Source organism: Dendrobates tinctorius, unplaced genomic scaffold (assembly GCF_039654945.1).
Source record: "Dendrobates tinctorius isolate UK_male_01 unplaced genomic scaffold, ASM3965494v1 ptg000022l, whole genome shotgun sequence".
Taxonomy (NCBI): domain Eukaryota; kingdom Metazoa; phylum Chordata; class Amphibia; order Anura; family Dendrobatidae; genus Dendrobates; species Dendrobates tinctorius.
Window position 1 is genome coordinate 26,471,053 of NW_027361690.1, and position 23,185 is coordinate 26,494,237.

The 23,185-nt window shown below is 46.2% G+C and overlaps 1 protein-coding gene across 1 annotated transcript in view; it reads right to left on the bottom strand.

Moving 5' to 3' along the window:
• FSD2 (fibronectin type III and SPRY domain containing 2) overlaps positions 1–23,185 on the bottom strand; it is an 84,374-nt gene that overhangs the window by 56,106 nt on the left and 5,083 nt on the right. Inside the window, exons 3-4 of the mRNA XM_073568520.1 lie at positions 6,020–6,115; positions 4,736–4,969 (exon numbers count right to left, since the gene is read on the bottom strand). Of these exons, the coding sequence (XP_073424621.1) occupies positions 4,736–4,969; positions 6,020–6,115 (330 nt within the window). The remainder of the gene's footprint in view (positions 1–4,735; positions 4,970–6,019; positions 6,116–23,185) is intronic.

Consider the following 23,185-nt stretch of genomic DNA (forward strand, 5'->3'; position numbering starts at 1 on the left):
TATGGATGAACTCTTTATGCATCAAATGGCCAAGTTCTCCAAAAAATATGACATAGTTGTAATGGGAGATTTCAACTATCCAGACATTTGTTGGGAATCTCTCTCAGGCAAAACTAACAGGTCAAGGAAATTCTTATCCTCTCTTGCTGACAACTTTATCTTCCAAAAGGTAGGGGAGAAAACAAGGGGAACTGCTACCTTGGATCTAATCCTTATAAACAGGGAGGAAATGGTTGAGGAGGTAAAAGTGGCTGGAACCCTAGGAGGTAGCGACCATGCTATTTTAGAATTTTGGATAACTAGAGGCGGAAGACCTGTGAAGACTCAGACGTCAAGGTTAGATTTCAGAAAGGCAGATTTTAAGGGATTCAGAAAGATAATTGGAGGGATCCAATGGCTGGATATCCTTAAAGACAAAAATGTCCAGGAAGGATGGGAAATCTTGAAAAATGAAATTTTCAAAGCACAGTTGTTAACAAATCCGAAAAGAGGGAAGAATAGGAAGCATTTAAGGAAACCAGGATGGGTGAACACAGAACTTAAGCACATGCTAAAAAGGAAGAAAAAAATGTTTAGAAAATGGAAAGAGGGAGGCATATCTAAAGAAGAATATAATGCTGTCTGCAGAACCTGCAGGGCACAAATCAGATTATCTAAAGCTGAAAATGAATTGAGGCTTGCAAGAGATGTCAAAAGCAATAATAAAGGATTTTGGGGATATGTCAAAAGTAAAAGAAAAGTCAAAGATGCTATAGGATTTTTACAGGATGAAAATGATGAAATGGTAAGACAGGATGTTGAGAAGGCTGAAGTTTTAAATTCCTATTTTGCATCTGTTTTCTCTCAGAAAGGAAATGTAACACCAACTGTTATTCACTGTCCTATTAAGGGAACAGAAGAATCCAGGATATCTATAAACAGAAAGATAGTGAGGAAACACTTAGCTAACCTAAATGAATTCAAGTCTCCAGGTCAGATGAATTACACCCCAGAGTAGTGAAGGAGATAGCAGAAGAAATTTTTGAACCCCTCTCCATAATCTTTGAAAATTCTTGGAGAACAGGAGAAGTGCCAGAAGACTGGAGAAGAGCAAATGTTGTTCCTATCTTCAAAAAGGGGAAGAAGGTGGACCCAAGCAACTATAGGCTGGTGAGTCTGACTTCTATACCAGGAAAGATCTTTGAACAAATTATTAAACAACATGTATGTCAATACCTGGATAAGAATGAAGTGATCAAACAGAGTCAGCATGGGTTTGTAACTAATAAGTCATGTCAGACTAACTTAATTTCCTTCTATGACGGTATCACTGATTGGGTGGATCAAGGAAATGCTGTAGATATAGTATATCTTGACTTCAGCAAAGCATTTGACAAAGTCTCTCATACAATCCTTATTGAAAAAATGACTAAGTATGGAATGGACAAGGCAACTGTTAGGTGGATTCATAACTGGCTTAGTGATCGGACCCAAAGAGTGGTCGTAAATGGCTGCACATCCAGTTGGAAGAATGTCTCAAGTGGGGTACCACAGGGCTCTGTCCTGGGCCCTGTATTGTTCAACATCTTTATCAACGATTTAGATGAAGGAATTGAGGGTAAACTGATTAAATTTGCTGATGACACAAAGCTAGGAGGGATAGCTAATACTAGAGAAGAGAGAGAGAGGATTCAAAAAGATTTAAATAAACTGGAGAAGTGGGCAGCAACTAACAGAATGGTTTTTAACAGGGAGAAATGCAAAGTACTACATCTGGGCAATAAAAATGAAAAAAGCATATATAGAATGGGAGGAATAGGGCTAAGTGACAGCACATGTGAAAAAGACTTGGGTATACTAATAGATCACAGACTGAATATGAGTCAACAGTGTGATGCAGCAGCAAAAAAGGCAAATGCAATTCTAGGATGTATTAACAGAAGCATACAGTCTAGATCACGTGAAGTCATTATTTCCCTCTACTCCTCTTTGGTCAGACCTCATCTGGAATATTGTGTCCAGTTTTGGGCACCACATTTTAAAAAAGACATCAACAAACTGGAGCAAGTTCAGAAAAGAGCGACCAGAATGGTGACCGGTCTGCAAACCCTGTCTTATGAGGAAAGGTTGCAGGATTTGGGAATGTTTAGTTTGCAAAAGAGAAGACTGAGAGGAGACTTAATAGCTGTCTACAAATATCTAAAGGGCTGTCACATTGTAGAAGGATCAACTTTATTCTCATTTGCACAAGGAAAGACTAGAAGCAATGGGATGAAACTGAATGGGAGGAGACACAGATTAGATATTAGAAAAAACTTTTTGACAGTTAGAGTGACCAATGAGTGAACAGGCTGCCACGAGAAGTTGTGAGTTCTCCTTCAATGGAAGTCTTCAAACAGAGGCTGGACAGACATCTGACTGGGATGATTTAGCGAATCCTGCTTTGAGCAGGGGGTTGGACCAGATGGCCCAGGAGGTCCCTTCCAACTCTACGATTCTATGATTCTATATTTCCGGTAGTGGTGAGGAGGCAGCGGGGTCATTGCAGGCTGTAGGCTTTCGTGAAGAGGTGGGTTTTCAGGTTCCGTCTGAAGGATCCGAATGTGGTTGATAGTCAGACATGTTGGGGCAAATAATTCCAGAGGATGGGGGCTATTCAGGAGAAGTCTTGGAGACGGTTGGGTGAGGAACGAATAGGTGTGGAGGAGAGAAGGAGGTCTTGGGATGACCGGAGATCACGTGAGAGAAGGTATTGGGAGATTAGTTCAGAGACATATGGAGGAGACAGGTTATAGATGGCCTTGTAGGTCAGTATTAGTAATTTGAACTGGATACGCTGAGGGAATGGAAGCCAGTGAAGAGATTTGCAGAAGGGTGAAGCGGAGGAGTAGCGAGGAGAGAGATGAATTAGTCGGGCAGCAGAGTTAAAGATGAACTGGAGAGGTGCAAGGGTGTTTGCAGGGAGACCACAGAAAAGAATGTTGCAATAGTCGAGGCGGGAGATGATGAGGGCGTGCACAAGCATTTTAGTAGATTGAGGGTTGAGGAAAGGACAGATTCTGGAAATATTTTTGAGCTGGAGGTGACAGGAGGTAGAAAGAGCTTGGATGTGCGGTTTGAAGGACAGGGCAGAGTCAAGGGTAACTCCTAGGCAGCGGACTTCCGGTACTGGGGAAAGCGTGATGTCATTAATTGTGATAGATAGGTCAGGTAAGGAAGATCTGTGAGATGGAGGAAAGATGAGGAGTTCAGATTTGTCCACATTGAGCTTGAGGAAGCGAGAGGAGAAGAAGGAGGATATGGCTGATAGACACTCTGGGATTCTGGGCAGCAGAGAGGTGACGTCTGGGCCAGAGACGACTTATGAACCCCCTCAACGCACGCAATGTGTACTGCTGGGATTTGCCGGTGTCTGAACCTTCACCATACCCATGTATGCATTATACATACTCCTGGCCAGAGTCCGTCCTATGTATAGCTCATGCATACCCTCCTGCTCAGAAATCGGTGAATCCCCGCAGTGCACAGTTCGTGTGCTGGGGATTCATAAGTCTGTGGCTACACAGAGTGGATTTGGACCGGACAACCCCCTTAAAGTAATGGACTGTCATTCCTCTTTACTTATTTGAGTGCTTTTTGCCATATTTTGGCTTAGAACAGTCGAGGAATCAGGATCAGCGCTGTATGGATATAGGTACCAAGCAACCTCTGCCAAATGAACCTGATGGGCACAGACACTTTCTGAAGGCTGATGAAATAACAAATGACTTGTTGATAAGGCAAGCATGTTCATTGGAAGCCATTTCAGGTGTCTAGCTGAAGAAACTGATTGAGGAAAGGTCAAAGTTGTGCAAAAGAGCAATACTTTGAGTAATCTAAGGTTCAATGCATTTTCTAGTTTGTTTGACACTTGTTTCTGTACTCCTTGTTTCCGTATGTGTCTCCTCGTCATTTTGCTGTCTTCAGTCTTAATTAACAAATTGCACACTCTAATAACAAGGAAAACAATTGCATGAATAGGTGTGTCCAAACGTTTGATCAGTACTGTATGTTGAAAAGTATGATAAAGTTTACATTCAGAAATTGGCATTGTGGTATATTTCTATATATGATTGAGAGCAGTAAACATTAACAAGAAAAATCTAGAGCACTTGACTACGTCCATCAGCCCTATTGTAACTAAACAGAAAGGAGGTGGTTGTGTGCAACCATACCAGTCTGTTCAACCCCAGCAGAAGTGAAAAAGTACTGCTAATCGTGACCCCTATTTCGAGGATTGGTTGGGGCCTCCTGTGATCAGATATTTATCAACTATCTCTTAGATACATTTGACAAAAACACTTTTACTACAGTAGCAACATTGACTTGTGAACTACATTAAAAAATGTAGTGAAATTTTGTAAAAATAGAGGAATTAATTCTGTACCACATAAAACTGTAGACAGCTTACCAAATATCAAATTAACCTTTATAAATTAACACTGCTGACATGGGCATAGTTACATACTGTTGTATGGTTGAAAAATAATGTTTCCATCAAGTTCAACTGTGGGAAGGGAGAGGATAAAGGGAAGGGTACAGCCATAAGGCATGAAATAATCTGTCCTAAAAAATCAAATATTTCAAACCTCCTGATCTTGAGTGTCAATCAACATTTACATCAAGGATTGTATCTATGTACAGATATATTCCTGCTGTTGGCATACTATTGGTACAGACATTTCACTACTAAATTGAGACCTTTAGGAGCTTATACCTTCACAAATTCCACTTTGTCATTCTGCTTGAATAACTGCTGTACAGTCTCCATTAAATCTTTGGAAGTGTCAAGACTTTTCCCGCAATCAACTAATTGCTCAAATAAGGATTCCAGTTTAAGTCTCTTTTCTTCTCCAAGAGCTTGCATTTTTTCTTCAAGTTTAGATGCAATAGTATCTATCACTTCTGTGCAGTGCAACTCAAGATTCTGGTCCTGTCTCCCCGAATTCTCCTGGATATCATAAAATAGCAGATATTTATCACTGTACTTACAACATAACTAATTAGTTAATAAAGAATTAACCCCTTAATGTCCAATGTCGGACACAGTCCGTCATTAGACATATCCCCTGCTTTGATGAGGGCTCCGATGCTGAGCCCGCATCAAAGCCGGGACATGTCAGCTGTTATGAACAGCTGATATGTGCCTGCAATAGGCGCATAGAGGCTATTGAAGCATGCCAAAAGTAAAAAAAAATGTTTAAAAATAAAAAAATTAAAAAAACCTAAAAGTTCAAATCACCCCCCTTTCGCCCCAATCAAAATAAAGCAGTAAAAAAAAAATCCCACATACACATATTAGGTATCAGCACGTTCAGAATCGCCCGATCTATCAATAAAAAAAAAGCATTAACCCGATCGCTAAACGGCGTAGCGAGAAAAAAATTCAAAACGCCAGAATTACGTTTTTTTGGTTGCCAAGACATTTCACTACAATGCAATAACGGGCGATCAAAAGAACATATCTGCACAAATGTGGTATAATTAAAAACATCAGCCTGGCACGGAAAAAATAAGCCCTCAACCGACCCCAGATCACGAAAAATGGAGACGCTACGGTCTCAGAAAATTGCGCAAATTTTTTTTTTTTAGCAAACTTTGGAATTTTTTTCACCACTTAGATAAAAGAGGACATAGACATATTTGGTGTCTATGAACTCGTAATGACCTGGAGAATCATAATGGTAGGTCAGATTTAGCATCTAGTGAACCTAGCAAAAAAAGTCAAGCAAAAAACAAGTGTGGGATTGCACTTTTTTTTTGCAATTTCACCGCACTTGGAATTTTTTTCCCATTTTTGAGTACACGACACGGTAAAACCAATGGTGTCATTTAAAAGTACAACTCGTCCCGCAAAAAATAAGCCCTCACATGGCCATATAGACGGAAAAATAAAAAAGTTATGGCTCTGGAAAGAAGGGGAGCGAAAAACGAATACGAAAAATCGAAAAAAGCTCTGGTCATTAAGGGGTTAAACAAAACTAAACTCAAAATAACTCGCCTCTATTGTGGTATACATCTCCTCAAGGTGTCCTGCAAAATTCTCCATCTGGGTGATCTGCTCTTCCAGCTTACACATGTTTTTGTGGATTTCTTCCTTAAGATTGAGACAAAGTTTTGTTATACAAACGTGTGTTACTGAAGCAACGCCAATCAGATGTATGGAAAAGATTTCCCAGCTTTAGGATTTTTTTAAAAAAAGCTCAACAAATCTAGGTAATTTGTAATTACTTGTCCACAACAAAATGCATTTTATGATCCATAAGAAACAGGAATTATTATTTCCATTTGGTAATTGGAATTTTGAAAAAACATAATGAATTATTTGATTTGCATAAATTATTAAAGTATATTACAGTAAGTAAAAGCAATATTTTGTAAGACTATGGCTCTGTGGTTAGCACTGGACCTTGGTACCATTATTACCTTTATTTGAAAATGAGTCTTTTAAAAAATGAAATTATTGTAATTTTACACCATACTAACCTGCCTAAATTTGATATTTCTATTTCTACGTGATAGTACCATAGCTACAAAGCAACATGTTTAATTTCTTGACTGATTTTTCATTCAGTATCATGCTCTTGTCATCTTCGCCTCAAACATCTCCAGAATCCACTCTTTCATTACTTTTATTCCTCTCACTAAACTCTCCCCTCTCCAATCTATCCAGAATGAAACAGATTATTATACTTTTCCAGCTGCTACGATTCCTCCACCCTGTAGCCGCTTTCACACTTCAGGCTTTCGGTATCAGGCATGGGGTGGCAAAAAACCGGACTACCGGATCCGGCCGCATATGCAGACACCGGATCCTTCTTTCTGCCGGATATATTCCTGGCAGAGGAGGTTTCCGGGCATGCACAGTGCGAAAAACCGGTCCGGCGTTGGGAAAAAACGTGGCATGCAACGTTTTTTCCAGACGCCGGACCGGCTATTTTCTCCGGATCCGGAAAAAAACGGATGCGCCGCTTTGCCATCCGGCGCAATGCGGCGGCAATGAAACAGCACGGGGAAAAAGCCGGATCTGGTCGTAACAGGCGCCTGATCCGGCAGTCCGGTTTTTCGCCGCCCCATGCCGGATACCGAAAGCCTGAAGTGTGAAAGTGGCCTGTGACAGTCACCTCACTCATGCACTAGAGAAGACCTGGGCAAGCACAGACAAAGGGCTGCAACAGTGACCCACGGGCAACACCGTGCCATTCCCACTGGTATGCCCACAATATGTCCTGACAGTGGCACCAACTAACCATGTAATTTTTGAGCAGTTGGACAAGATAATTGTAGAAATGGAGGGAGAAAAAAAAGGAGAGTGGAAAGTGTGCAATACACCTCTAGAGGATACGGCTAAATAATGGCAATGGGTACATATATGATGGCAAAGGGATTCTCTTGGGATTGCTGCCACCCCTGCCATTGCTGGTAATTTTCTGGAGACCAATAATCTTAGTATTAGATGGAGTACCATGATGTACTGTTAAATAATGGGCCGCCACAGGAGTAACAGTTTTGCATTTCCTTTGATCAGTTGCAGCCAGATGTATTGTGGAGATGTGTTTTTGGGCCCTTTTCCTCAGTTCTTGCAAAGTCTGCCCTATATACTTTGTTGCAAGGTCAAATGATCGCATGGATCACTTCTCTACATCTGCAATTGAAGTATGATCTAAGCAGATGCTTCCTTGAGTTGAGGGGATTTAGGAAGGCATCACGTGTACGGCTCATATATGGGCAGACGTTACAGACTCCACATGGAGTGAAACAGCCAATCAGACCGATAGTAATATTTCATCAATGAAATCTGATGAAATATTACAAACCAGCCATGGCCGATGCTGCAGTAGCATCGGACATGGCTGGAGACACCAATTCGACCCCCCCCACCGGCTAACGGGGGCGATCTGCCCCTCCACCACTGAATGACAGCTGCGATCTGCCGCCGCTGTCATCATCTGCTCCCGCGTCTTCCCCCCGCTCCACCCCAGCTTCCGATCACACCCTCTCCCACCCCCCGGTACCTTCCGAGTGCCGCCACCATCTTGGAAAATGGCGGGCGCATGCACAGTGCGCCCGCTGGAATCTGCCGGCTGCAGATTCCATTCATTCATTTTGATCACTGTGATAAACTCTCACAGTGATCAAGAGAAAATAAAAAGTAAATAACCCCCCTTATCATCCCCATAGGTAGTCACAAATAATAAAATAAAGAAAATATTTTTATTTTTATTTTTCCATTAGTGTTAGGGTTAGAATTAGGGTTAGGATTGGAAATAGGGTTAGGGTTGGAATTAGGGTTAGGGTGGAATTAGGGTTAGGGTTGGAATTATGGTTAAGGTTAGGGTGGAATTAGGGTTAGGGTTGGAATTAGGGTTAGGGTTAGAATTAGGGTTGTAATTAGGGTTAGGGTTGGAATTAGGGTTAAGATTAGGGTTAGGGGTGTGCTGGGGTTAGGGTTGGGATTAGGGTTAGGCTTGTGGTTAGGGTTATGTTTAGGGTTGATATTAGGGTTAGGGTTAGGGTTAGGGGTGTGTTGGGGTTAGGGTTGGAGTTAGAATTGAGGGATTTCCACTGTTTAGGCACATCAGGGGGGTCTCTGTCACAGTCCAATTCTTGGATCTGTGTCAGATTCGGGATTCCCTCATTTAAACCTTTGTTTTTCCTTTCAGGCCTTTGGGGACTTAATATGGTTTTTTTGCCCCCGGTGGCAACAGGTGTTATTACATGTCTGTTGTTTTCCCTGGTGAGGTGACCACTCCTCCTTTGCTATATAAGGCCACCTGGTCTATCAGCTGGTGTTGGTGATAGCAGGTCCTTTGTGGATTCCAATCACGGTGAAGTTAGCAGCTGGCTCTGAGGTGTTTAGCCACTGCTGAAAGCTGATCTGGTGCTGAACTCTGCTGCCCGGTGTTTACAGCAGAGAAACATGGTGAAGGTAGCAGCTGGCTCTGAGATATCGAGCCACTGCTGAAAGCTAATCCGGTGATGAACTCTGCTGCCCGGTGGCTGCAGCAGAGAAAGATGTGTTTTGCTGTTTTCCCCCGTTTGGTGTATTTTCCTTCTGTAACGGGGTCTTCCAAGCTGGGGTACCTCTTTCAGTACCACCCCGTGTTTTTGGAGGTCCGCTCTGCGTTGGCTGGAGTCTGAATGAATGACGCTGGCTGGAATTCCTCTGAGTGCATGGGCGCATATCAAAGATCACTGCTTCTCAATGTATTTCCAGTCTGACAACACTTTACTCACAGGACACAGAATATATCACACAGACACAGAGGGCCGGCCAATAGACAAGCGTCAGGCCAGACATGCATTACAAAAGCCGCAGGTGGCCGGAGCCTGCGGATGTTTACTGTGGGAATTACAAAGGTGGGGGGAGGGCAGACACTGCTGATACATTAGGGACATGCATCTCACATGGAACCTATTATATATACATATAACTGAACAACATATTCTGGGTGCTGAGTGGTTCTGTAACACCTTCGTGTGTATTAGTGCAGCGGTGGGACCAGTGTCCGCACTATCCAGTTCCCTAGTAAGGGATAGGTGCAGGGCTAGTGAGGGATTTAAGTATCCTGGTTGGCGACAGGTGAAGAGCCTGTATAGGGAATGTTAGGAGTGTTCAGGGACACTGCATCAGGGGAGTGCAGGTGGTCTCCACGTCCCCGTTCCCTATTGCAGGGCCCACCGTTGTAATTGTTTCCCCGGTGTTCCCCTTTTGTCTTGTTGTTTTAGTTACCGACCTGAGGGTCGTGTCACACAGGACAGGTACACGTGATGGTTTTGTTTTTTCAGTTAATGACCTGCGGGTCTTGTCAAACAGGACAGGTACACATGACAGTCTCCAAACACGACATGGTGCCACCATTGATTCCAGCCAATTTTGCGTTCAAAATGTCAAAAGGTGCTCCCTCCCTTCCAAGCCCCGACGTGTGCCCAAACAGTGGTTTACCCCAACATATGGGGTATCAGCATACTCAGGAAAAATTGCACAACAACTTTGGGGGTGTAATTTCTCCTGTTACCCTTGGGAAAATAAAAAAATTGGGGGCTAAAAAATTATTTTTGTAGAAAATAAATGATTTTCTTATTTTCATGTCTCTGCGTTATAAACTTCTGTGAAGCACTTGGGGGTTCAAAGTGCTCACCAGACATCTAGATAAGTTCCTTGGGGGGTCTAGATTCCAAAATGGGGTCACTTATGGGGGGGTTTAAACAGTTTAGGTACATCAGGGGCTCTGCAAATGTAACATGACGCCCGCAGACGATTCCATCAAAGTCAGCATTTCAAAATGTCACTACTTCCCATCCGAGCCCCGATGTGTGCCCGAACAGTGGTTCTCCCCACATATGGGGTACCAGCGTATTAAGGACAAACTCTACAACAACTTTTGGGGTCCAATTTCTCCTGTTACCCTTGTAAAAATAAAAAATTGCGGAAAAAAAATATTTTTTATTTTCACGGCTCCACGTTATAAACTCCTGTGAAGCACCTGGGGGTTCAAAGTGCTCAATATGCATCTAGATAAGTTTCTTAGGGGGTCTAGTTTCCAAAATGGGGTCATTTGTGGCGGAGCTCCAAAGTTTAGGCACACAGGGGCTCTCCAAACACGACATGGTGTCCGCTAATGATTGGAGCTAATTTTCATTTCAAAAAGTCAAATGGCGCTCCTTCCCTTCTGAGCCCTGCCATGTGCTCAAACAGTGGTCTCCCCCACATATGGGGTACCAGCGTACTCAGGACAAACTGGACAACAGTTTTTGGGGTCCAATTTCTCCTGTTACCCTTGTGAAAAAAAATTGCGGGCTAAAAGTCATTTCTTGAGGGGAAAAAAAATATTTTTGATTTTTACTGCTATGCGTTATAAACTTCTGTGAAGCACTTGGGGGTTCAAGGTGCTCACCACACATCTAGATAAGTTCCTTGGGGGGTCTAGTTTCCAAAATGGGGTCACTTGTGGGGGGTTTCCACAGTTTAGGCATATCAGGGGTTCTGCAAATGTAACATGACGCCCGCAAACCGTTCCATCAAAGTCAGCATTTCAAAATGTCCCTACTTCCCTTCCGAGCCCCGACGTGTGCCCGGACAGTGGTTCCCCACCACATATGGGGAACCAGCATACTCAGGACAAACTCTACAACAACTTTTGGGGTCCAATTTCTCCTGTTACCCTTGTGAAAATAAAAAATTGCGGAAAAAAAAATAATTTTTTTTTCACGGCTCTACGTTATAAACTTCTGTGAAGCACCTGGCTGTTCAAAGTGCTCACTATGCATCTAGATAAGTTCCTTAGGGGGTCTAGTTTCCAAATTGGGGTCATTTGTGGCGGATCTCCAAAGTTTAGGCACACAGGGGCTCTCCAAACACGACATAGTGTCTGCTAACGATTGGAGCTAATTTTCATTTCAAAAAGTCAAATGGCGCTCCTTCCCTTCTGAGCCCAGCCGTGTGCCCAAACAGTGGTTCCCCGCCACATATGGGGTACCAGCGTACTAAGGACAAACTGAACAACAACTTTTGGGGTCCAATTTCTCCTGTTAGCCATGTGAAAATAAAAATTAGCTTGTTAAAAAATCATTTTTGAGGAAAAAAAAGATTTTTTATTTTCACTGCTCTGCGTCATAAACTTCTGTGAAGCACTTGGGGGTTCAAAGTGCTCACTACACATCTAGATAAGTTCCTTAAGGGGTCTAGTTTCCAAAATTGTGTCACTTGTGAGTTTTTTTTTAACTGTTTAGGCACACAGGGACCCTCCAAACGCGACATGGAGTCCGATAACGATTGGAGCTAATTTTCCATTCAAAAAGTCAAATGTCGCTCCTTTCCTTCCGGACCCTGCCGTGCGCACAAACAGTGGTTTATGACCACATATGAGGTATCGGTGTACTCAGGAGAAATTGCCCAACAAATTTTAGGATCCATTTTGTCCTGTTGCCCATGTGAAAATGAAAAAAATTGTTGCTAAAAGAAAATTTTTGTTGGAAAAGTTAAAATATCCATTTTTTCCTTCCACATTGCTTTAGTTCCTGTGAAGCACCTGAAGGGTTAATAATCTTCTTGAATGTAGTTTGGAGTAGCTTGAGGGGTGCAGCTTTTAGAATGGTGTCAATTTGGGGCATTTTCTGCCATATAGACCCCTCAAAGTGACTTCAAATGTGAGGTGGTCCCTAAAAAAAATGGTTTTGTAAATTTTGTTGTAAAAATGAGAAATCACTGGTCAACTTTTAACCCTTATAACTTCCTCCCAAAAAATAATTTTGTTTCCAAAATTGTGCTGATGTAAAGTAGACATGTGGGAAATGTTATTTAGTAACTATTTTGTGTCACATAACTCTCTGGTTTAACAGAATAAAAATTAAAAATTTGAAAATTGCAAAATTTTTGCCAAATTTCTGATTTTTTTCACAAATAAACGCAAAAATTATCAACCTAAATTTACCCCTAAATTTACCAGATGGCCCAGGAGGTCCCTTCTAACTCTGCGATTCTATGATTCTATGACTAACATGAAGCCCAATACGTCACGAAAAAACAATCTCAGAATTGCTAGGATCCGTTGAAGTATTCCAGAGTTATTGCCTCATAAAGGGACACTGGTCAGAATTGCAAAAAATGGTCTGGTCATTAAGGTCAAAATAGGCTTGGTCATGAAGGGGTTAAGACAATGCCCCTATTAAGCCTATAGGTGGGTCGTGTGAAGTGGCTCCTAGTCAATAAATAAACCTAAGTAATAAACTCGGATACAAAAGTGGCGGTGCCCACTAGACAGTTCCTTAGAGTCAGACAGAATTGTACTCGTGATCAGGACTTTCCCAAGCAAGAAGCCTCACAGATCGTTTCCTACATAGAGGATATCCTAGTAGTACCATGATGTATTAACAGTACATCGTGGTACTCCATCTAATACTAAGATTATTGATCTCCAGAAAATTACCAGCAATGGCAGAGGTGGCAGCAATCACAAGCATCTGCTGCAAATTGATTCCAGATGGATTTTTGAGCTGCAGTCTTTGGCCCCCACTGGACTCAAAGAGGAACTTCTATTCACGGGTTTTCTGGGTTAATCCTCGGACTGACTTGGTATTAACTAATCTAACCTATTATCGTAGCCATAATTCTGTGTGGGGGGCTGTGGTGGCATCATACTGTGTGGGGTTCTATGTGGGTATAATACTGTGTATAGGGAACTGTGGGGTCATTATACTGTGCATGAGATGTAACTTTAGGGTCATCATGCTGTGGGAGGAATTATGTTGTGTTGAGGTGTTGTGGGAGGCCTTATATTTTGGTGGGGGTCACTGTGGGGGCATCATAATGTGTGGTGGGCACTGTGGTGTCCAGCATGATACTCTTTCTGGAAGCACTGTGGGATCTGTGAATACTGTGATTGTGAGAGCGACTGTGCAGTGAAATTGTGTATTGAGAGGGAATTTACTGTGGGAATATTAGGTAGTGTGTGTGGGGAGTGGCATTTTTAGGGCATGAAGCTCTATAAAGGTTATCAAAAGTGTATACCAGTGGGTGAGAATATACTATGCACATGTCACAGGCTGCAACGCCGCTGTGTTTGTACTCAGTTTAGCCAGTCTTAGGGTGGTTTCACATTAGCGTTTCAGGCCGCAGCGTCGGCCTGTGCACGGCCGCCGCTAAGCCCCACCCCCTGCCGCGCCTCCTCCCGTAGCCCCTCCTAGGGGCGCATGACGCTGCATGCGACCTGTGTCCCCTATCTTTAGCACTGGGGACGCAGGTCGTGCGCAGGTATGCGTTTGGCGGCACATGCGTCCTTTTGACTGCATCTTGCTATGTGTGTTTGGTGCTCAGCTCCTGTCTTGCCTGTGTTCAGTTCTAGGAAAGCTGATGTCTGTTTTTCCACCTGCTCTGGGGTCTGAGTACCCAGATCCGTTTCTGTTCTGTCTGTTATCAGCTTTGGGACAGCTGATGTCTGAGTTCCTGGACTTTTCCTGTCTATGTGTTGGTACCAAAGCCCTTGATTACTGCTGTGAGTTGTTCCTGAAGTCCTTCTGTGCCTTAAACCCTGCACCCAGTGACTATGACTTTTTGCTAACTGACTTTCTGTGAACAAACCTGGGTTCATCTTGGAAGTTGGAGTCCGGTGCTCCTGCTGAGTTTCTACTATGCTGTACTCAGCTTGTTATTCGGTGCAATCCCCAGCCGACTCCAATCCAACCCGGCGGTGCTTGCATCAGACCGCTTGAGTTCCTTTTTAGGTCACTGCCAGATGTCCAGGGCCTGACGACCGTGGCCTCTTTTCCGGAGCCTGATGACTGCGGCCTGATGTCCGGTGTCTGACGACCGCTTCCAGATGTCTGGTGCCTGACGTCCTCCACCAGATGTCTGGATCCTATCCTTCACTGCCTGATGGCCGGAGCCTGCCGATCGCTGCCAGATGTCCGGAGCCTGATGTCCGCGGCCTGATGCCCGGAGCCCGTCGATCGCTGCCAGATGTCCGGAGTCCGATGCCAGTGTTCTGATGTTCTGTCTGAGATCCGAGTTCTGATGTCTACCTTGTGCCCTGATGTCCTACTTGAGACCTGATGTCCTGATGTCCGCATTGTGCCCTGATGTCCTGATGTCCGCCTTGTGCCCTGATGTCCTGATATCCAGATGTCCTGTCTGAGACCTGATGTCCGCCTTGTGCCGGAGTCCTGATGTCCGGCTTGTGCCCTGATGTCCTGCTCGTGCCCTGATGTCTTACCTAAGACCTGATGTCTTACCTGAGACCTGATGTCCTGCCTGTGTCCTGATGTCCTGCCTGTGTCCTGATGTCCCGTCCATGTTCTGATGTCCAGCCTGTGGCCAGATGTCCAGTCCATGGTCCTGGTGGTCCAGTCTGTGCTCTTGAGTCAGACCCACTTGTGTTTCTGGATGGACTCCTCCTCCGTGGTTCCAGGGAGTTTCCAGCTCTGTTTCCAGGTGACTGTTCCGCCAGTGTCCTGGACCTGACCAGCCAAAGCCCAGTGCTGTAGTCCCAACGTTCATGGACCTGTGCTATCTGTGTCTTGCTTATTTTCCGATGACCTACTGGTTCCCTTGGGTCTTACCTGTGATGGCTCCTGCCATGGTCAGAAGTCTGCCCGAGGTCAGTGTCTGATGTTCTCCTGCTGTGCCTGTGGGCTGAGAAAGAGGTCCTCATAGGATGCCCGTGCCAGATGTCCCTGGACTGCGTCAACCCGTGATGACCTCCTGCTTCGTCTGTCAACCTAAGATACTTACCCTTCTTGATGTGCGTAATCAGGAACCTGGTGTCTGGATGTTTTTTGCTTAATTTACGTAAACTTTGTTTCTTCATACCTGAAGTTGTGCTGTGTTTTTTAGTTCTGCATATGGCCATCTTATCCACTAGCTCAGCTGCCACAGACCTCGGCCGCTACCCTTCCCTAGTTCGGGTAGGCCCGAGTCCCCCTCTGTGGTCCAGTGGGTCCACATTCCACGATCACCTGGGACGCATACCTCGTCGTCGCTATGGATGACGACGTGGGAGCGTTGGCTGGAAAGCCACCCTGCGTCCGCGATCGTAACACAGTACATGTGCATCTCCCCATTTTGAAAAGTTGGGGGTAAGGCAGAGTCATATATAGGTTGGGCAGTCGGGGCATGTGTCCTGGGCGCAGCCGGCGGTTCACAGTGTCAAAGCAGCTGCATTCTGCCACCCCCGGATTGGGAGTCGTCCATTCTCTGTGCCAGCTTTCAACGTGACAGCCGTCACAGAGAAGCTGATTTAATGTGTGTGGGGAGATTTGGAGTGGAGTTGGGGAGATTTGATGTGTGTTGGGAGATTTGGAGTGGCGATGGAGGATTTAATGTGTGGGGGTGATTTGAGGACACAAAATGAGGAGCAAAGGGGGAGATGCAGGGCATGTATGAGGAAACAGTATGGGGGAATGGGGGCATGGACAAGGAAACAGTATGCTAATTGGAGGCATGTAGAAAATGGTATGGGGATGGGTGCAGACACAGTATGGTGAGGGGGGATGGGTGCAGACAGTATGGGGAGTGTACGGGGGAATGTATGCAGACAGTATGAGCAGCGATGGGAAAAATGTATGTGGACACAGTATGAGGAGTGTGGGTGATGAGATGTGTGCACACACAGTATGTAGAGTCAGGGGTATGTGTGAGCAGGCAGTATAGAGAGTGAGGGGGTAAATATATGAGGAGACAGTATGGAGTGAGAAAAGTGAGTGGGCACAGAATAAAGACTAAGTAGTGAGGGCATAGCATGGGGGGAGAGTGTAAGAGAGTGTAGAATAGCAGGAAACGCAGGATGCAGTGATGAGCAGGAGGCAGAGCAAGCGTTAAAGCATTTATTACAGGGGATACTCCATGCAGGGAGAGAGAGAGTTAAGAAGGGAGTAAAAACTATGTATTGTAACTGGGTAAGAACTGTCATGATCCAGGTTGGATCTGACAGTTAAATACACAAAGTAACCTTTTTTCCTTTGGCTGTGTGCCAAGGTTTGGTTATTGCCCCCGGTGGCCATTAGGATTATTGCACTGTGGTGTCTTCTGTTCTAAATTTGCCCCCTGGTGGTGGTGAGCATCATTGCACTTGGTAACTTTAGTTTGTGCACGCAATTATGTAACAGGTGTGATTGCTCTATAAAAGAGTGTCAGGTGTGTCAATCACGGTTGGTGATTAGTCCTCAGTTACATGCAAGCCTGGGGTGAAGGATGGAGCTGAAAGAGAGTCCCGGGCAGCTCAGTGAGAGTCCTGGAGTGGCACCTATGGTGTCTGCAAGGAGGGCTAGCATGGCTTGGTGGAGTTGCAACTATGGTGTCAGCAAGGAGTTCTTGCATGGCTTGGTGGAGTGGCAGCTATGGTGTAGAGCTGCACTCATGATGCTGGATTCGGTTGCTGGAAAGCTGGACTCAACATGCTGGACTCTTTGGTGGAAAGCTGGACTCTTATGCTGGACTCTGTTTTCTGGACAGCTGCACAAAGGTGGTGGACTCTGTTTGCTCCAAGGCTGCACTATGGTGTTGGACACGGTCGGAGGAAAAGTTGCACGCAGGTGGTGGGCTCTATTGCTGGGAGCATAAGCAACAGAACAAAGCTAAGTGGTGTTCCCCTGTTTCGTCACTTTTCCTTATGTATGTCTAGTGCAGTTGTGGGATTAGTTTCCGCACCGACCATTTCCCTAGTAAGGGTTTAGGTGCAGGGCGAGCTAGGGTTTAAAGGTATCCTAAGTGGCGCCCGGTGCGGAACCGGCCTAGGGAACGCTAGGAGTGTAGAGACACTGACTCAGGGGAGTGCAGGAGGTCTCCACATCCCCATTCCCTATCGCAGGGCCACCATTGTTATTGTTACCCAGGTTTTCCCTTATTGTTTAAATTCGCCTTACTGGAGGTGGGGTTTCCAGATTTACGTCTTACGTGTACTACCTAAATTCGCCTGTTGGAGGCGGTGTATCCAGCTGCACGTGTTATTATTTAATTTCGCCCAAATGGAGGCGGTGTATCCAGGGTCACGCGTGTCATCTAAATCCGCCCTGCTGGAGGCGCTGTGTCCAGCCACGCGTGACCATGACAGAATCACTAACCATACATTTTTTTTTTCTGGTGAGCCTTGGCCATGTGGAGACCTGTGAGCAATTGCCGCTAGGCCTCACTGAGGTGAGTGAGGACCTGCATGTTGTAGAAGCAGTTCCAGCAGCAGTAATCAGGGGCCTTCCCTCTGACTCAACCAGAAAATCAAAATTGCGGCTCGGGTAAAGAAGCCCCCTAGAGTCGCTGCTGGGGAGCAGGACTTGTTCATACAGGCAGGCGTACCCAGACAGGTGGGTAGAGTTGGTCCCCATGGTGCTGTCTAGGGTTCCCAGAGGTGAAGGGGTGCATCCCTGTAGTGAGCAAACTGATGTTATAGTCTGCAGGGTTTACGCCAAATCTTCCATACCACCGAAGAAGCCGCCCCTCCTGGTCGTTTGGAGGAAGGCGACCAGGGAGTGTATTTTTCCTCCATATCCGGGGCCCCTTCCTCTCCAGTGTGAGCAGTAGGTGTGCTGTAGGAGAGTAGGGGCATGTCTCAACCCTCGCCATTAGCCAACCCAGAGAGGCGCAAAACTCGTGGTGAAAAGGGTTGGAGGGTGGTGTTCCTGTGGTGAATAGCGGGGGTGTGAGTGTGGTGACACAGGGGGACGCCTCTGTTGTCGATCCAAGAATGAGTTCACCGAAATATGACAAATGAATGTGTGGCAATAAATGTTCAGGTCCGGACCTGTGTTTGAACGAGCATGTATGGGTGGCCAAAAAAAACCATCCTGTGGAAGTGTGTTGCGGAGTCTTACCAGCTCATACCAAACATTCACATACATAACTCGTTCCCCAGGTCGGCGCTTTGGAGATGAGTGGTGCCTCCAGAACATACTTTGCCAATACCAGTGGTGCGTTTGTCATAAACCTGAATTACAGGTAGCTGCAGGGGTGAACTCTGGATCCCGGCATCCCCGCTGTGGGTGGTTCCCTGGTGAGGAGCGGTCTTGAGGGTCCAAAGGCCCCTTATTAAGGGGAGGGTACTGTCATGATCCAGGTTAGATCTGACAGTTAAATGCACAAAGTAACCTTTTTTCCTTTGGCTGTGTGCCAAAGTTTGGTTATTGCCCCCGGTGGCCATTAGGATTATTGCACTGTGGTGTCTTTTGTTCTAAATTTGCCCCCTGGTGGTGGTGAGCATCATTGCACTTGGTAACTTTAGTTTGTGCACGCAATTATGTAACAGGTGTGATTGCTCTATAAAAGAGTGTCAGGTGTGTCAATCACGGTTGGTGATTAGTCCTCAGTTACATGCAAGCCTGGGGTGAAGGATGGAGCTGAAAGAGAGTCCCGGGCAGCTCAGTGAGAGTCCTGGAGTGGCACCTATGGTGTCTGCAAGGAGGGCTAGCATGGCTTGGTGGAGTTGCAACTATGGTGTCAGCAAGGAGTTCTTGCATGGCTTGGTGGAGTGGCAGCTATGGTGTAGAGCTGCACTCATGATGCTGGATTCGGTTGCTGGAAAGCTGGACTCAACATGCTGGACTCTTTGGTGGAAAGCTGGACTCTTATGCTGGACTCTGTTTTCTGGACAGCTGCACAAAGGTGGTGGACTCTGTTTGCTCCAAGGCTGCACTATGGTGTTGGACACGGTCGGAGGAAAAGTTGCACGCAGGTGGTGGGCTCTATTGCTGGGAGCATAAGCAACAGAACAAAGCTAAGTGGTGTTCCCCTGTTTCGTCACTTTTCCTTATGTATGTCTAGTGCAGTGGTGGGATTAGTTTCCGCACCGACCATTTCCCTAGTAAGGGTTTAGGTGCAGGGCGAGCTAGGGTTTAAAGGTATCCTAAGTGGCGCCCGGTGCGGAACCGGCCTAGGGAACGCTAGGAGTGTAGAGACACTGACTCAGGGGAGTGCAGGAGGTCTCCACATCCCCATTCCCTATCGCAGGGCCACCATTGTTATTGTTACCCAGGTTTTCCCTTATTGTTTAAATTCGCCTTACTGGAGGTGGGGTTTCCAGATTTACGTCTTACGTGTACTACCTAAATTCGCCTGTTGGAGGCGGTGTATCCAGCTGCACGTGTTATTATTTAATTTCGCCCAAATGGAGGCGGTGTATCCAGGGTCACGCGTGTCATCTAAATCCGCCCTGCTGGAGGCGCTGTGTCCAGCCACGCGTGACCATGACAGAATCACTAACCATACATTTTTTTTTTCTGGTGAGCCTTGGCCATGTGGAGACCTGTGAGCAATTGCCGCTAGGCCTCACTGAGGTGAGTGAGGACCTGCATGTTGTAGAAGCAGTTCCAGCAGCAGTAATCAGGGGCCTTCCCTCTGACTCAACCAGAAAATCAAAATTGCGGCTCGGGTAAAGAAGCCCCCTAGAGTCGCTGCTGGGGAGCAGGACTTGTTCATACAGGCAGGCGTACCCAGACAGGTGGGTAGAGTTGGTCCCCATGGTGCTGTCTAGGGTTCCCAGAGGTGAAGGGGTGCATCCCTGTAGTGAGCAAACTGATGTTATAGTCTGCAGGGTTTACGCCAAATCTTCCATACCACCGAAGAAGCCGCCCCTCCTGGTCGTTTGGAGGAAGGCGACCAGGGAGTGTATTTTTCCTCCATATCCGGGGCCCCTTCCTCTCCAGTGTGAGCAGTAGGTGTGCTGTAGGAGAGTAGGGGCATGTCTCAACCCTCGCCATTAGCCAACCCAGAGAGGCGCAAAACTCGTGGTGAAAAGGGTTGGAGGGTGGTGTTCCTGTGGTGAATAGCGGGGGTGTGAGTGTGGTGACACAGGGGGACGCCTCTGTTGTCGATCCAAGAATGAGTTCACCGAAATATGACAAATGAATGTGTGGCAATAAATGTTCAGGTCCGGACCTGTGTTTGAACGAGCATGTATGGGTGGCCAAAAAAAACCATCCTGTGGAAGTGTGTTGCGGAGTCTTACCAGCTCATACCAAACATTCACATACATAACTCGTTCCCCAGGTCGGCGCTTTGGAGATGAGTGGTGCCTCCAGAACATACTTTGCCAATACCAGTGGTGCGTTTGTCATAAACCTGAATTACAGGTAGCTGCAGGGGTGAACTCTGGATCCCGGCATCCCCGCTGTGGGTGGTTCCCTGGTGAGGAGCGGTCTTGAGGGTCCAAAGGCCCCTTATTAAGGGGAGGGTACTGTCATGATCCAGGTTAGATCTGACAGTTAAATGCACAAAGTAACCTTTTTTCCTTTGGCTGTGTGCCAAAGTTTGGTTTTTGCCCCCGGTGGCCATTAGGATTATTGCACTGTGGTGTCTTTTGTTCTAAATTTGCCCCCAGGTGGTGGTGAGCATCATTGCACTTGGTTACTTTAGTTTGTGCAAGCAAGTATGTAACAGGTGTGATTGCTCTATAAAAGTGTCAGGTGTGTCAATCACGGTTGGTGATTAGTCCTCAGTTACATGCAAGCCTGGGTGAAGGATGGAGCTGAAAGAGAGTTCCAGGCAGCTCAGTGAGAGTCCTGGAGTGGCAGCTATGGTGTCTGCAAGGAGGGCTAGCATGGCTTGGTGGAGTTGCAGCTATGGTATCAGCAAGGAGTTCTTGCATGGCTTGGTGGAGTGGCAGCTATGGTGTAGAGCTGCACTCATGATGCTGGATTCGGTTGCTGGAAAGCTGGACTCAACATGCTGGACTCTTTGGTGGAAAGCTGGACTCTTATGCTGGACTCTGTTTTCTGGACAGCTGCACAAAGGTGGTGGACTCTGTTTGCTCCAAGGCTGCACTATGGTGTTGGACCCGGTCAGAGGAAAAGATGCACGCAGGTGGTGGGCTCTGTTGCTGGGAGCGTAAGCAACAGAGCAAAGCTAAGTGGTGTTCCCCTGTTTTGTCACTTTTCCATATGTGTGCCTAGTGCAGTGGTGGGATTAGTTTCCGCACCGACCATTTTCCTAGTGAGGGTTTAGGTGCAGGTCGAGCTAGGGTTTAAAGGTATCCTGAGCGGCGCCCCGTGCGGAACCGGCCTAGGGAACGCTAGGAGTGTAGAGACACTGACTCAGGGCAGTGCAGGAGGTCTCCACATCCCCATTCCCTATCGCAGGGCCACCATTGTTATTGTTACCCAGGTTTTCCCTTATTGTTTAAATTCGCCTTACTGGAGGCGGGGTTTCCAGATTTACGTCTTGCGTGTATTACCTAAATTTGCCTGTTGGAGGCGGCGTATCCAGCTGCACGTGTTATTATTTAAATTCGCCCAACTGGAGGCGATGTATCCAGGGTCACGCGTGTCATCTAAATCCGCCCTGCTCGAGGCGCTGTGTCCAGCCACGCGTGACCATGACAAAAATGAATGCTTATGTAACAGGTAAACTTATCAGTCTGATGATTTCTGGACAGGGGAAACTTGTAATCGCACAGTGGTGCCGCAAGTGACATGCGAAGTCTCAGGCCTGATCCTGAAGAAAGTTGAGGCACTGTCTCCTGACGGAAGCAGCGTATCCTGGTTCTCCTAGGCAAGGTCCTGCGTTCCCGGGGGGATATACGTGGAGGGAAGTAGTCTGTGGCACCACCACAGTGTGACTGCGGGAGACAGCGAGTGGAAACGGGGGTGAAATGAACCAGCTCTATATGATTCACCTGGTCAGACATAGGCCATGCGCCCACCGCAGTCAGGACGTTGCGGGATGAATTCTCGGTGACAGGGGTGAGTGGACACACGGATATGAGTCGCTCACAGTCTGTGTGCGCACGGGCAGAGGAGCTGCAGCGCGGGCCTGGATTATCACGTAGCTCCACGGAGAGTGAATAAACCTTCTCCTGCTGCGCGCAGAGTCTCTTTTATCTCTGTCACGCCCCCTACAGTCAAGTGCAAAGGTCCGTCCGGGTCAGAAAGCTTTCCCCCTGGCAACAATGGTGACAGCCCCAACAGTTCTGGAACCGACGCGAGAGAGGTACCACCGGCCTGGTCCATCTTTCTACCAATACAGCCAGGAGGGGACAGTATATCAAGGAAGGGAAGTGAGATGAGAGGATACAGTATAGAGACTGGACAGAGCACACAGTGTGAGAGGACAGTGTGAAGAGGGGGACCAGTATGGAAAGGAGAGGTCAGTGTGAAGAGCATGTATCATAAAAGGGACAGTGTTGGGGTCATATTTTGTGCAGCTAATATAGTGAGGGGCAATTAGCTCAGATATTTTTATTCAGGAGCATTATAATGACACTTCTATCTTTAAAGACGTCATGTGGAGATTTGCTGCAGAAGAACGTAGAAGATTGAAGTCTGCAGAGATGGCTGTGGATGAGAAAACTCATCATGGAGTCTGGACAAGATGAAGAAAAGGAGAATGACTCCAGAGACTACGTCATCTGTAAGGTACCTGGATGTAAATGTTATTCATGATACTGACTAATTCTCATGTTTTTATTTATGTTAGGAGCATTAAAGGTGTTGTCCAGGTTTGTAATGAGTCTGCAATCATTCTATCTATGCGACTGCAGACTTCTGAATTCTCACTGCACGCTGATAGGATTCTCTCGTGCTGGCGATTTACATACATGCGGATGCAGTCACATACTGACTAGACGTGTGGCCTCATTCAATGAAAATGAATTGAGCGAGGCCAGACACGTCTAGTCGGAATGTGGCTAGAAGTATACAAATCACATGCATGTGCTCACATGACTGTCCACTCTTGCCACCGGCAAGG